At 42.5% G+C, this 15,772-nt stretch overlaps 1 protein-coding gene and 1 pseudogene across 10 annotated transcripts in view; both read right to left on the bottom strand.

The window, feature by feature from the left end:
* MIPOL1 (mirror-image polydactyly 1) overlaps positions 1 to 15,772 on the bottom strand; it is a 753,413-nt gene that overhangs the window by 484,873 nt on the left and 252,768 nt on the right. The window contains exon 3 of one of the 10 annotated variants that reach the window (XM_073608904.1): positions 12,284 to 12,353. The exons of 8 other annotated variants lie outside the window; for them this stretch is intronic. In XM_073608904.1, the coding sequence (XP_073465005.1) occupies positions 12,284 to 12,323 (40 nt within the window). In that variant the 5' untranslated portion in view covers positions 12,324 to 12,353. Of the gene's footprint in view, positions 1 to 12,260; positions 12,354 to 15,772 lie in introns of all 10 variants that reach the window. One more of the 10 variants, XM_073608906.1, reaches the window with a different exon arrangement.
* On the bottom strand, positions 14,237 to 14,871 carry LOC141117533 (platelet-activating factor acetylhydrolase IB subunit alpha2 pseudogene; annotated as a pseudogene).

Consider the following 15,772-nt stretch of genomic DNA (forward strand, 5'->3'; position numbering starts at 1 on the left):
TTAATAAGCCCATAAATGCCGATGTTCTGGGAAATAGCTCAAGTTCTGTTAAAAGAACTCCAGGCTAAATTTCCTTTTAATTGAAAAGTATATACAGTGAACAATGTCTGATGCTTGTAGATGTGATAGGTGTGATTATGTGTAATCCTTCTGCTTCTTAATATTACATTTCCTTTGTCCTTTCCTCACCATCTAAAATTTCAGAATTAGAGTTAGACTGCTTGCACCGACTGCAGAAGTATGGAAGAATGGGGAAAGCAGGGGACATCAACATAAAAATATATTCATTTCTGATTGGAGCAGATTTTATGTTTTTGGTGGCCGAGCTGAAATTCCTGGAGAAATAATTTATAGTCTTAGAAAATGGGAGTCCTGCACTACAGGGTTAAGGTGTACAGAGATTAGATTGAGGGGCACAGCAGTACCTGTTCTTGTGTTGTGACCATCAGGTTTTGGTAGGCTGTATGTAGTGTTGGCTATATGCTGCTAAACACCTCATCCACGGGCAGCTAATGGTTATTGGTAAATGGTTACAAGTAATGTCCTTTCTGCAGCACAGTGCATGAACACAGCTTGGTTTTTGCAAGCAGCTGAAATAAGATCAGCTTAAACGTTTTACTAAGTCCTTTCACTGGAAATCTGTAACCTTTTTGCTGCAGTTAACCTAATGATATGCTATCAACTATTCTTTACAAGTGTATTTAGTAATGCCGTGGCACATATCCAAGGACACATTCTCAGACAGACACCAACCACAGCAAGTACTCAGTATCACCCCCACCAGCAACCGAAAGTCACCTACAGGCCCAGCAGAATCCAAAATTAGGAAGACGCCCTTCTATGAAACTTGGAGATCTTCTGCTCAAAACCCATTCCAGTGTAGAAAACACACTGACCCTTGGTTCATGCTTATGCATTTTTTTAGTGTGTTTTGCAGAATTTTACTACAGCCCATTTAGCATGGTTTCCTATTGATTTAGTTCACATCTGTGTGATTTGAGCTAGTGCGTTTTTTGGAAAGGGTCAGCAACTTTTGTTTTTTTCCACAGCAGATTGCATTTTGCATGTAATAGACTTCAATAGAACTGCACCAAAACACAAGTTTTGCATTTTTAAAGTGTTTTTTGGGGGGCTAATAGGAAAGTATAACAGTTCTGTTCATGTAGAGTCAATGTGATGCAACTTTACACTCTTTGGCACTCAAGTAGCATCAAAGTGGCGCAGGAACCTTTATGTGTCCAAAGTTGCATGTTAGGGTTAAGAGTTGGGGTTAAATGTCAGGGTTAGAGGCTAGGGTTGTGGTTAAATGTTAGTGTTAGGGTTAAGGGGTAGGGTTAAGGTTAAGGGCTAGGGTTAAGGTAAAGGGCTAGGATTAGGGGCTATGGTTAAGGGCTATGGTTACAGTTAAGGGCTAGGGTTAAGAGAGTTATGCACCATACACACGGTCGGATTTTCCGACGGAAAATGTGCGATTGGAGCGTGTTGTCGGACATTCCAACCCTGTGTGGGCTCCATCTGACATTTTCCACCGGATTTTCCGACACAAAGGTGGAGAGCAGGCTATAAAATTTTCCAACAACAAAATCTGATCGTGTCAATTCCGACCGTGTGTGGCCAGTTCCGAAGCACAAAGTGCCACGCATGCTCAGTAGAAATTCCGAGACGGAACAGCTTGGTCTGGTAAAATCAGCGTTCGGAATGGATACAGCACTTTCGTCAGGCTGCAATGTTTGAAATAGTTTAATACAGCGCACTCTCTTCTTCTTTGTAATGTGAGAAGAATGAAGTCGTTTTGCAGCTCATACTCACACAGACTTCTCACAAACTTCTTTCTTTATTATTTATTGTGATTCCCTCAATATATTTAGATTTGTCACTTCTGACCAAATTTTTTTTTTGTTGGTTTTTAAATATTTCTTTTTTTTTTGGTCAAGGCATTTTTTTTTTTTTTTGCGTTTTTTTATTTTTTCCAAGGCTGATGTTTTTTTTTTGGTTTTTTTTGTGTTTTACTCCATAATATTTTTGTGTGTGTTTTGTGTGTCAAGTTACCACAACACCATTATTATCTTGTATTATTTAATCTCAAGGAGGTTGCTTGGTGTTGGTGTCTCTTGTTAATTTCACATTGTATTTTTGAAATGTATCTGCCTCCTCACAAACAAACTGTCCTTTTTGAAGTAAAACACACATAGGCGAGTATAATTGAAACAAAAATTCCTTTATTAAGGGCTCACAACTAAACAAAGAGGGAGGCAACGCTGGAGAAACAGCTGAAATTGGCGAAGCATTTGGCCCCCAGGGCAGACATCAACTATTTTCAAGCAAAATTGGTGGCCTGAGGAGTCCTTATCTAAGGTAGTGCAGTCTGGTCCAGAAGTCCCAGAGATCCTGAAAGCAGCAGATGACATACATGTCCCCAGGCTGTGGTCATACAAGAGACTGCATCTTTTGCCAGACCAGACTGAACCCAGGTCATCACTCTCTGGTCTTCCTTCCACGCTTCCTTCCACGCTGTGGCTGTGGTGGTGGAGTTGTGGCAGGAGGAGGAGGAGGAGGATGGTCCAACTCAATCACGTCGATACTGGGTGTGATTTCGCCACTCACCCCCTTAGTTAGGACTTTATAAAGAAGTTTCTCACACATGAGGCCTTGACCGTCCTGCATGCCCTTCAGTTTGGTGGCAGCCATGCAGGCAAAGGCCCCTTCAGGAGTGGGTAAGGCTCTGAGGGACGCCGAAGCCTCCTGAATGAGCCTGAGCGCTGAATCCTGCATGTGAGTCCCCTTCCTCGGCCTTTTGTATGGAAGGCGGAGGGGAGGAACCTGCGATTCTGTCAGGCTGCGACTGGTCCCAGGCTTTTCCTGGCTGCCACTTAGCCCCGCCTCCTCCTGGCTGCCACTAACCCCCGCCTCCTCCTGCCTGCCACATTCCACAGCCTCCTCCTGTGTGCCACATTCCACAGCCTCGTCCTGGCTGAGGTCTTCCTGTGTATGAAAAAGGGACATAGTTTTCGTTTTTTTCTTCATCAATCACACACAATTTTCATCTCATGACTGCAAATTGAATGTTAACAAATATAACAGACTATCATTCCGAGCCCAGCATTTTTCTTTCTTGTCCGAATTTTTGGTGCCCACTACTCTCTATTGATATGTAAAACACTTTATGAAATCAGCAATTAGTGATCAATAATAACATCTAGTAAACATCATTTATTTATTGACAAGAAATCTGTAGGACAATGCTATACCTGGCTCAAGCTGGGCTCCTCCACTTCCTGGCTGGAAGTCCCAGGTTGGACATCGGAAGCCTCAGCTGGGGTGGAAGGAAGAGTGGAAGGAAAGGTTAAGAGGGATTCCCTGACTCCAGTGTGGTCTGACAGAAATCGCAGTCTCTCATAGTACCAGAGCCTGGAGACATAAATGTCATCTGCTGCAGCTCCGGATCTCTGGGAATCCGTGACCTTCTTGCGCTCCCTAAGGTAAGTGCTCCTCAGGCAACCAATTTTGGCTTTTAAATAGGGGATGGTTGCTGTAGGGACCACCGGTGTCACCAACTCCAGCTGTTTCTCCAGCGCTGCCTGCCTCATTTGTTTATTATTGTAAAGTGGATGTCTCACCTGCCACAGACAGGGCAGCTCCCTGTATTTGTCTATGAACAGGGGGAGGAAATTGTGGTTATTGAAGCCATCCATTTTCTCTGCAAGACACAACACAAGACAAACACTAATGTCAGGCGAAACTCTCCTAATATAGTTACAATATAGGCCTCAATTTAGAAATAGTATAGGCCCAAGTTTAGCTCTTACCTTCGTTTTCACGATCGGCGCCTCCGATACTCCTTCCTCCGCTCACAGATCGTACGTACTACGCACGCGTGTTACGCTTTATAGACACTGCGCATGCGTGTAACTCCGCCCGCCCCTGACGTTCTTTCTAGTCTCTTCCCCGCCCCTTCTCGTTCTGCGCAGTGGGGAAGAGCACATGACGGAGTCAGAGCAGGTGCGTGCTAATTACAGCAACGAGGAGGAGGAAAGGCCGGAGCCTGAAACGTCCCGATCCCGGAAGAGACGATTAAAGGCATCAAATATGTCCTTTGGGGAGATGTTGGAGATGGTGGACATCCTGAAGAAGGCCGACTATGACTGGAAGTATGGACCTTACCCCAACCCCAATGTCCGAAAGGCCAAGATCATGGCGAAAGTGGTCAAGAGTCTGCACAGGAATTTCGGGGTATGATGATCGAAAGATCAGCTCAGGAAGCAGTGGTCGGACTTCAAATTAAGGGAGCATGAGCAGTACAGAAAGATCCGGAGAGTGCTGCAAAAAAGTAAGTTGTTGTGCTGTGTTCCTATTCTTTATGTTTATTACGTTCATGCTGCTCCATGTGCTTTTATTAACTGTTATCCAGTTTCAAAAGGCAACTTTCATGTTCCTGGGCACATTATTCGTTCGTATCAAACATAGTTCGTTTGGCCATATGCATTTGCCAGCATTTTTTAGGGCCAACTTGTTTGAAAAGAATTGGGTTGTGTAGATGGGTTTGTTACTAGAATGAAATGCCAACTACATTCTGTGTAAGGAGAGGACACTCAGCAGTAGTTTACACATCTGGACGCTGGAGCCCTAGTGTGGGACACAAGAACACCCTTTTTATTAGGGGGGCCACACAGGTGCTCCAGTGTATACTATAGGGGTGTCTCCATCTGTGAAGCTTGTACAAGACAGGTAAAGTATTCAAGCTTGACAAAGGACAAGAAAAATGCCACATCTTGGAACTCTGCCAAAACAGACAATTGTACCCCACTTCCAAACAATGTTTCATATTCCTATTTCTGCCAGCAAATATCTGTGTGCTAAGTATACCTATTTTTTTTTACATAGGGGAGAAAAGACTCGGAGGACACCCCACATCCGAGGAGACCACAGATCCCCCACCTCTGGAAGAAGGGGAAATCCACCGAAGACCAGCAGAGCAGGAGGAGGAAGACGTGGTGGAACTAGTCACCACAACAGGTGAGTGTCTGTGACCACAGGCTCGGGTAAGAGATGGATGCCGCCATATTTATAATACATGGTGTTTTTTTGTTTCTATCTTTTTAGGGGATCGTGATGTTGTGGATCCAGATCCTTTCACCAGTGAAAGTGCCCAGATCCTGATCGGGGAGATCATGGGGTATAATAGGGACTTGGAAAACATTGTGAAAAGCATCAATGATGTTCAGCAAAAAATGAAGAACATCATTGATGTTTTAGGGAGAGTTTAAAACCCCTAAAAATGCCTTGGATTTTTATTGTGCCAAATTTTTTTGTATTTTTTATGTCAATTTGTAGCAAAGCCAAATTTGGAAGAGGCACACAGTGTGTCAACATGTGCTATCTGCCATCACGGGAGATCAATGGACGCCTTTTGGGGGTGCAACCCCTTCCTCACTAATAAAGTAGCTGTGCGGAAGGGGTTGCACCCCCAAAACACGTTCCTTGATCCCCCGTGATGGCAGCTAGCACATATTGACATTCGGAAATTTGTGTGCATCTTCCAAATTTGGCTTTTCCTGGGGTGACTTCACCCCATCTGAACGCAATATCAAACACAGTTTGTAAATACTCATGTCTGATATTGCCTTCAAGTTCTACCAAATGTGAACTTTGTAAGTTCTAAAATTGTGTATTTCTTGTTGGTTTTACACATGCCTGTTTTATCTTAAATGGACATTTCTACTTTTTCTAATGTGACCCCAAAAATTGTTAAACAACAAACATGTTGGTTTGTTTTAAAAACCTTTTGGAAATGCACATGTGATTGTGCTGTTATTAAAAAGATTCTTAAACAAGATTGTGTGGATTATTGTCTCAACGCTCCAACACTTTTGTGGTGCTCTAATTGGTGTTTTCTGTGACAATGGGGGTTATTTCCTAAGGGAAAATACACTTTGCACTACAAGTGCAGTTTCGGTGCAGTTTCAAGTGCACTTGTAGTGCAAAGTGCCTTTGCCTTTAGTAAATAACACCCAACAGTGCTTTGTAATGTTACACAATCACACCATTTTCAGGACTCACCACATTTCTGTCAGGGTCAGCTAAAAAAAACACAAGCAGTAAAAATGTCACCGAAGATTTGAGTTCTTTTTTTTTTTAAATAAAAAAGGTTTTACACATTGTCTGGAATACTGATAGCCCCCCTATCCGCAAAGAATTCAAGGTATCTTAGCCGGACATTACAGGCACTCAGGGGGGGGCAAGCCAGGACGGCCACTTTCAAGCGCCGTCAGGGTTGATTCATGTTGAATTCCGGCCCCAGGCCCAACTGAGCCAGCATAGTTGGCAGAATGTTGCTGTAAAAAGTTGTGTAGAACACAGCATACCAGGATGATGTGATTCAGTTTGTACTCCGCCATATGTATGGGTGTAAGAAATAGGCGGAACCGGCTAGCCATGATTCCAAACGTGTTCTCCACCACTCTTCTGGCTCTGGCCAGCCGGTAATTAAAAACCCTCTGGTCGGGGTGAGGGTCCTCATAGGGAATGGCCGCATAAGATGGTCCCCCAGTGCAAAAGCTTCATCCGTAACGAAGACGAATGGGAGTGCTTCCACATTGTCTTCTGGAGGTGGCAAGTCCAAGCTGCCATTCTGGAGACGCCTGTAGAACTCCACCATCGGACATCCGGCCATTCTTCCCCACGTCCACATACATAAATTCATAAGTAGCCGACACCACCGCCAACATCACAATACTATTGAACCCCTTATAATTATAATAGTACGACCCCGAGTTGGGTGGTGGGACGATGTGGACGTGTTTCCCATCAATTGCCCCTCCGCAGTTAGGAAAGTCCCACCGCTGGGCAAAGTGGGAGGCCACAGTCTGCCATTCTTGTGGCGTGGAAGGAAACTGTGGAGTCAAAACCAAAAAAAAAAAATTAGTCTTTGTGCACATAAACAGGGAAAGCAGATTAGACACAAACATTGTTGGCCAACATCAAGATAACATTTATTAGAGGAAATGTTTAAAATCCAAAGTATAAGGTCCAACTATCAGATTCCCCCTCCCCCCTCTCCTGGGCCATTTCTAACATTATGGGGGGGGGGATTCTGGGACAGGTAACCCTCTCCACTTCATTGAGAGATGAATGCCTAAATAATGGGTATTACTTTGGCCAGCCCCTCCTTAGTTACACTATTGATAGCCCACTGGACAGGTAAGAAGTGTCATAATACAAAGAGATAAATACACACTGTACACATTTTAGCACATTTGGACATTCTGCTATTAGCTAGCAAGATAATAATAGTATACAAAAACTTGAAACAGTACCATTTGAAAGTATACAGGCAGGCCCTTGCACTACATGCTTTGGGAAATTCATACATAAATCTGACCACTAAAGAGATGGATATAGTGTGTATGGGTTTGGCAAAGTCAGCAGATAGATGATTGAGGATAGATAGAGAATTGGTATCAGCTGACTTAGCAGTTGGGGGGGGGGGTTCCAAATGATTTGGGGACCCCCCAAAAAAAGCCTCTGGAACTCAGCATGAATTTTAAGCACCAATCACATTTCCTTAAATTTTAGGGGGTGTTTGGGGTAAAGCATTACTATGGAGCTGACAAAATACATTGTTAAGTGACTACATGAGGTGAATATAGGGCAGGAGACCATGCTGGGGAGGTAAGTGAAGGAAAATATGTATGAAGGAGCAAAATAATAATTACATAAAAATCCAGCATGCATGAGGACAAAGGGGACATTCACAGCATATTACAATCATGGTAATTAGGGAATGAGGAAAGAAATACAATATATTATCAAACATTATATACAATAAAATGTGATATTAAAGGATAAAAATCTTACCTTAATATACTCCTTCTGCAGGACCTGGATGATTGCAGAACAGGTCTCTGGGATAATGATCCCCAGAGCCTGGGGGGGAGATGCCTGTCGAGAACTTGAGGTCCTGCAGGCTTCTCCCCGTCGTCAAGTACGGCAGGGTGGCGACGAGCCTCTGCTCCGGAGTGATGGCTTGCCTCATGCAGGTATCCTGCCTGCTAATATAGGGGGTCAGCAAAGCCAACAAACGGTGAAATACGGGGTCCGTCATGCGGAGAAAGTTCCTGAAATCATCAGGATTATTCTCACGGACCAAAGGCATATGAGAGAACTGGTCACGCTGAAGCAACCAATTCTTGGTCCATGAACTCCTCCCCACCCTGTTCATGGACTGGGCTTGTGTCAAGGTCAGGACCCCAACACCAAGCCCCCGCACAGCATGAACTCTACAAGGAGTACGTATATGCAACATGGCTAGAAAACGGTCAGCTGCTCAGAACGAAGAAACAGAACACACTGAGAAGAGCGACCTGAAAAACAGTAACGAACGAACAAGAACACAATGACAAGTCAATGGTACTCGCTGCACGCACTGAAGAGCAGATACAAACCCACAAGCACAAACTGAACAGCAGAAAACGATCTGAAAACCACGAGTGTGAAAAAGCGCGAATCGTCTCTCACCAAACTTTTACTAACACGAGATTAGCAAAAGGAGCCCAAAGGGTGCCGCGCTTGGTTCTAAAATGGCCTTTCCTAGTCTCGTCGTACGTGGTGTACGTCACCGCGTTCTTGGCGATCGGAAATTCCGACAACTTTGTGCGACCGTGTGTACGCAAAACAAGTTTGAGCCAACATCCTTTGGAAAAAATCCATGGATTTTGTTGTCGGAATGTCCGATCAATGTCCGATCGTGTGTATGGGGCATTAGGGTTAAATGTCAGGGTTAAGGGCTATAGTTAGGGTTAAATGTTAGGGTTAAGGGCTATAGTTAGGGTTAAATTTTAGGGTTAAGGGCTAGGGTTAAGGTTTAGGGTTTAGGTTAAGGTTTAGGTTAAGGGCTAGGGTTAAGGATTGAGGTTTGGGTTAAGGTTAAGGGCTAGAGTTGGGGTTAAATATTAGGGTTAGAGTTAGGGTTAGCTGTAATTGTTAGGGTTAGAACGTTAACTCTAATTACTGCTATCCCTAACGATTACTGCTAACACTAACCCTTAACCATTACATTTTACCCTAACCCATAAAGGTTCCTGCACCACTTTGATGCAACATGAACAGTACTGTCATATAATTGTATTAGCCAAAAGAAAAAAAAAGCCTCAAAAACACGTGTTCAAAAATGTACTGCAAATTGTGCCTGAAATACGCATTAACCGCAACCTGCATAGATGTGAACCTAACCTTAATCATGTCTCTAAACTGTAGCTCCATTGTGATCCTAGTACTATTCTCTGAGGACCACAAGGCAAAGGGAAGAGCTGAAAGGTTAAAGAAATTTGGAAACTTGCTTAGTTGTCTTCATAATACTAAATGAGCGATTGTGCGGTAAAATACACATACTATATGCTTTACCTTTAAAAAAGGAAGTTAAAGCTGAACTTCAGGCAAACAGCTAAATACACAGATAAAATGCATAAATTAGAGCAGTTTTACTTGCGTAAGGATTACATTTTTGTCCATCCAGTTTTATCTGCCACACAGCACAGTCTTGCCTAACAGGGGAGTGACTGGACAGGGAAAGGAGAAGCAGCGTGATGTGCCCATTTCACGTTCAATCCTCTCTTTTCTGTCATTAGCATGCATCTTGCACTGCAGCACATTTGCTATTTGTGCAGCTTCTCCTTCCCCCTCTCTAAACCCTGCTATACATTGGACTGCAAGATTCTGATACCAAGTGAAATTCAGGAGCCTACACTGCTTGCATTTAAAAAAAAAACATCAAATGATGTATTACTGATGTATTAAAGTAGAAGTTCAGTCAAAAGAAAGATGTCTATATTTACCTATGCTGAAACACTTTGGTCGGGTCACGCGATCTCTCCAAAGGCCAGTGTTCTATCAATTTGTGCCTTCCGTTGAAAAGTGCCCACGCATGCGCAGAGCGGAAGGGCACTCCAGCTGGAGTGACGTCACCATAGCACATCGTAGGAGGGTTTTTTCGATGGGAGATACCATTTCATGGGCACAATTGAAAACTATGCAAAAGCTATGCAAAAGGCTCATACGATGTGCGCATGCACAATGGTAACGTCACTCTAGCTGATCAGCAACTCAGCTGAACTGCCCTTATGTTTTGCGCATGTGAGGGCACTTTTTGACGGCAGCCACATATCGACAGAACACCGGCCTCAGTGAAGAGGAGACGTTGCCGCCAACGACTGCGGTAACGTCACCCATAGGCTTACTATGGGGCATCCTTTGTTGGCTGTGTCTCCTCTCCCCTGAAGCTGCTGCTGGATGTAACCGGATTGGAGCACCTCAGTATAGGGAGGTATAGACATCTTTCCTTTACAGGAGAGTTAGAATAGGCTAAGAATGGGGGTAGGAGCAGGTTTAAGTATAGTCAGAATTTGACTGGACTTCCACTTTAATGACTGCAGTTACTGTACATTCATTTGTGCCTTTTCTTGCAAGAAAACATGGGAGTTGATAACATCCTGTGGTTTCTTCCTTTGCTGACTGTTAGCATTGTTCCTAGTTTTCTCTGTGGACTACAGAACATCCACCACCTATGTTATAGAGAAGAGGAGAGGGGGAGCTGGTCTGAAGTCATATACCACGTCCTTGCCTAGAGTGACAATGCTACTCCTACATAGATACATTACAGTGAGTGAGTGTTGTCACTCTGGGACAAGTTACAGGCAAGATCAACAGGTGAAAATAAATAATACTAAAAAATAAAGCTGGAAAAGAGAAAGCGCCTACAAGTCACCTTATCTAAGGATTGGTTAGCTGCAATATATTACATTTATGTCCTTGGGTTCGGATATCATTTACAGAAAGCCTTGAAAATTCAGTGTAAAGAGGGTATTTTCTATTGCCCACCAATGACAAGGGGCAATTCTACACTTCCCACTAATGAAAGGGGGGAATTCTAAACTGACCACCAATGCAAGGAGGCAGTTCTACACTAACCATTGATTTATAGGAGGAACTACTACACCAACCACCAAAGTAAGGAGGCACTTTACAACTGATCACCAAAGTGAGAGTGCACTTCACCTATGTAAGGAGGAATTTTTATACACTGACTACTAATGTAAGAGAACACATTTACACTTAGCACCGTTGTAAGTGGGCATTTCTATATGACCAAAGTAAGGAGGCACTTTATCACTGACCATTAGTGTAAATAAAATCATTTTTATTGAGAGGTTCTCTGAGATCAGAAGCTTATTTCAAGGGTTTTTCCAAAGTTTAGAAAGACTAAAAAAAATCTTGTCTGGGGATACCACCTCAAATACCGCACCATGCCTATGCTTTCCCCACTGACTGAGGCGGCGCTGGCTCTGTGGTACCGTGGACATACAACTTATGCACTATCCACCGACCCCAGCCCTCTAACCCAATATTTGACAACCTGCAGTTCCCGACTATGAAACCTCAGAAAAGGGTGGGTGGCTATAAGAGGGCAAGCTGGCCAACGGCACGCTCATTTGTCCACGCAACAGGCAGATTCGTGCCACATGAGGCAAACCAACCCCCTTCAACAAATTGGTTATCCATGATGTCCCTGACAAACTTCTGCTCCACCCTACACTAACCGGTCAAATACATAGGATCCTAACGACCTTCGAGGAAATGTGTGGTTTCTCCCAGGTCCCCAGACACACGCTATTTTTAACATATAAGGAAATTCTCTCCCACACACATAACATCCTACCCACATTCACACAAAAGTGGTCTGGAGATCTGGGTAAGAAAATCACCCCGGGTGAATGGCAGACTTCTTTCACATTCACCCATAAGTCTTCGATCTCCAGCCCCTAACTCCTGGTTTATACAGATTTATATGTCCAAATACTTGGATACGCTGAATGCTTAGGATATTGAATGCAACTTTTACACACTGTTATTAGCATTTATATGACCTCACAATATGTGCCATTTATGTGGTGGTATTTGTTTACCCCTTTTTCTTTATTCTGTACCCTCTACCGCTTTACTTGAAAAATTGTTAAAAAAAATTACATTTAACCTTAAATAAATCTGGTATTTTTTTTTTGCCGCAGTTGTTCACCAATAATACTGACGGCTCTGCTTGACATATAGTTGGCTAGTAATAACACATATATGTATTTATGTAATATGATTATGAAAATATAGGGAAAAAAGTAAGTACAGTTTGAATATCTAATTTCTAGGATAATTTCAGCATACATTTCTTCATAAAATAATATCAGTAAAACATTAACCAAGAATAGGGTGCTCACTTGTAGAGGTACCAATATCTTACTGTGCCATCCAAAGGTGACTTCAGAAGTACAGTCTGACATGAGTTCCTACTTCCTCCAGTTTGAAGCTGTCTAGTAGAGATGATCAGAGTTTTAATTTCTCAGACATTTTGACACAAATTGAGAATTTCAATTGCACTTTTATTAAATGATTTTGGTCTTTTTAACAATTTGTGGGCTTTAAATGGCTTAGGGGATAAAATAAATAAATAAATAAATAAAAATTCGGAAGACCACGCATGCTCAAAAACGAAAGAATATATTACAATACAATACAACACATTACATCACTTCTGAAGTTGTATTCTGTCATACGGGAAGCTTTAGTGACCCCTTAATTTTTCTTATGAGACTAGCATGCAAAAAAAAAAAAAAAAATCATCCGGTATTCTCATCATGTGTACTAGGCTTACAGAGAAGCTCCAGGCTTTCTCCAAAAAATTAAACGTCAGCAGCCACAAATACTGTAAGGACACTTACCTGTTCAGGGATCCAGCGATTTCCTCATCCAAGCCCATTCTTCAATTGGCTTCAGATGCAGGTGCGGGCATCTCTAGTAAGGGAAACAGGAAGTGAAGCCTATCGGCCTCACAGACGGTTTCCTACTGCAAATGCGCGATCTACACTGCGCCTTGTAAATGGTTCCGTAGTCTTCTGGGACCTGTGATGTGTCCCAGAAGACTGCAGGGGAAAGAGGGGGGGCTGAACTTCTGGCTCAGATTTCTACTCTTCCCTCCCCCCCCTAAAAGTGCCAAATGCGGCATAGGAGAAGGGGAGGATGCAAACAAGCGGAACTACACTTTTTGGGTGAAGTTCCGCTTTAAGTATTTCTGTGCTCCTGGCGGAAATGGAAAGAGGAAGCACACCCAAAATAAAGAAAAGCTTGATCTGGGATAGAGTGGTGGAGCCGCAGTGTTAACCCCTAATATTTTTATAACTACTCTCCATATACACGACAATAAGGGGGAACAATCCTATTCATTATGCTATGCAGAAGCAAAGGCTCTGAAGATGCAAAATCTTCAACTGAGTCCTAAGTCCTAAGCGGGCAACCTGCACAGATCTACACTACAAGATAACCTATCTGCAGGTTTTTTTGGCCCTTATCTTCCACCAACCACACCCTTTATCATTGAGTCATGGCTACATATTGCTATGTGCTTCAGTACTAAGCCACTTTGTAACCCATACTGGCCAGTTTCCCAGTCCCAGACGATGACCGGATTCTTCAGGACAAATTATTTTCAGTAACAGTGTTTTGGTCCCTGACCACAAAGTATTTTATTAATAAAGATTTCATACAAGCAATGCTGCTATATTCACATACGTTTCCAAGATCCTTATGCACTGTACAATAAGAGGACAGCTACGGAACAAAACTTGCAAGATAAAATAAAATAGAGGATATTAGATTGTATACAGGCTGCACGGGCAGAGACATGATTAAACTGTAGACAGTTCCACTTCCACAACAATGAAGCTGTAATGTTAGAGTGTCTTTATTAAATGCATTGCACTATTAGCTTTGTGTACTAGTACCTCTTTCACACGAGGGTTGTCTACCATACATTCTTTACCTATGTAAAACTTTGCAGGCACATGAAAGGTGTAATTCTAAAGAGGAAACTTGTAGGATGAAATAGGGAATTATCTGATTCACTGATTCATTAGGGGAATCCTAAACACCAGCTTATATGTAAGCACTATACAAAGCTTTCACACTGGCTGCATAGACACATTCTAAAGGGAGGTTTCTCTCTTTCATTAAATTATTCATGAATATAAATGGCCTACATTACTCTATGAAAATAAGTGGTCAGTAGTGGCTGGTATTAAGTGGTCAATTATACAGAAGACAATAAAGGTGGTTTGCAGAAGTTGAATTTAAGCAGGTGTAATTACATACAGAAGTAAAACGGGGGTAAAATGATGTAGCACTGACAGCAGGATGGTCATCAGGTTAGGGTGACTTGTTTTTCCTTCAGCAGTTGTATAATCAGTTTATGAAGTGACCTGCGGGCCTTAACATATCCAGTAGCCCTCAGGTAGAAGTAATCAAACCTCTGATTTTAGTGGCTAGTGCCATCTGAGTGAACAAAGCCAAAATCTAAGTCCAGCAGCTGCACTCTAGGATGATGTGGGAGTCAGAACAACATGAGCTGGTTGACGTGGACATTCTTCTCTTCCAGAGAATGTGGGTTCTCTATACATGGCAGTAATCCAATGACAATTATTTTGGCTTCTGGGTGCAAAATATTTATGAGTCTTATGATGGCTTCCAACTCCTTCAGTCACTTCATCTTCAGACTTTTCATGGTTCTTGGTAGCAATCCATAAAAAGATGATCTTCGGTTTAACATTCTCCAGTTCTCTGATTTGAAGTCTCCAAATGTGTGGCGTGCAATGTTCCCACCAATACCAAAGTTCAATGCATGCAGTAGAGAGAACAGTTCACTTTAAATATTGTATCTCATTGCTGCATTAACTGCATCACGGAGTCACCTACAAACAAGACATCTGGATCTGTGTCCTTACAGTTCAATAGAAACCTGTTGTGCTGGAGAGCCCACTGGTCATCTCCATCCAGCATGAGGTACAACAGCAGTTTGTGTCCCCCAGACTCATTATGCAGACAAGCTGCTCGATGCTCCAGTAACTCCTTTCCAACCTTTTAATGATTAAACACAAATCAGTGTGAAATGTGTCTACATGACTATTACCCGGTGTCCCTGGTGTATCCTGGTCATTTTCAATAAAAGACATTTTGTTTTGGAACCTTTGGATGTGCAGCCATTTCTTCTTTTCTCAAGTTTTCACAGAGGCGGGCTGGGGCTATCACTCCTACTTGGTTCCAATTGAGGTATTGCACACACCTGGAGCAGCGGATCCCTTTTCTCTTGATTCAACCTTTTAAGGCCTGTTCATACTTGGTAGTTTTTATTCATCATTATAGCATGGTTAGTTCACATATTTGCTTTGTAGCTCAGAGCAATTTTTTAAATAAGTAAAACAGCATTTTCTGTGCCTTGACATGCATTAAGTGGACCGTTTTGTAATAAATGGTTAACCCACACAACCACACATACAATACAATGACTTTTTGTACATTGTTAGTAAATCTACACCATGGCAAATGTTTTATTATCTCTAATGTAAATGCATGTAAAACACATAAAAAAAACAAAAAAACATGAAATGTAAAGACAAACAAGTGCATGTGAAATTGCATGCATCAAGGCTAAGTCAAGACGTTTCAGAATGCCTGCAAAAAGTGTGTGCATTGCCGTGGCCAGTGTTGTTCACATAGTCACGTTTGTGTCACTTCGCATCATATCACACCAAAATTGACCCGATGTGTGTCATTTGGCAGGCTTTACCGCTCCCTAAATGCTTCCATTAATGTCCATGTAAAGGCGATCCAAACATGACATAAACACCCCTATGGCGTTTACAGCATTTTTGAGAGAGGAGGCATCTAGAAAACGTTATTT

Source organism: Aquarana catesbeiana, linkage group LG13 (genome assembly GCF_042186555.1).
Source record: "Aquarana catesbeiana isolate 2022-GZ linkage group LG13, ASM4218655v1, whole genome shotgun sequence".
Taxonomy (NCBI): domain Eukaryota; kingdom Metazoa; phylum Chordata; class Amphibia; order Anura; family Ranidae; genus Aquarana; species Aquarana catesbeiana.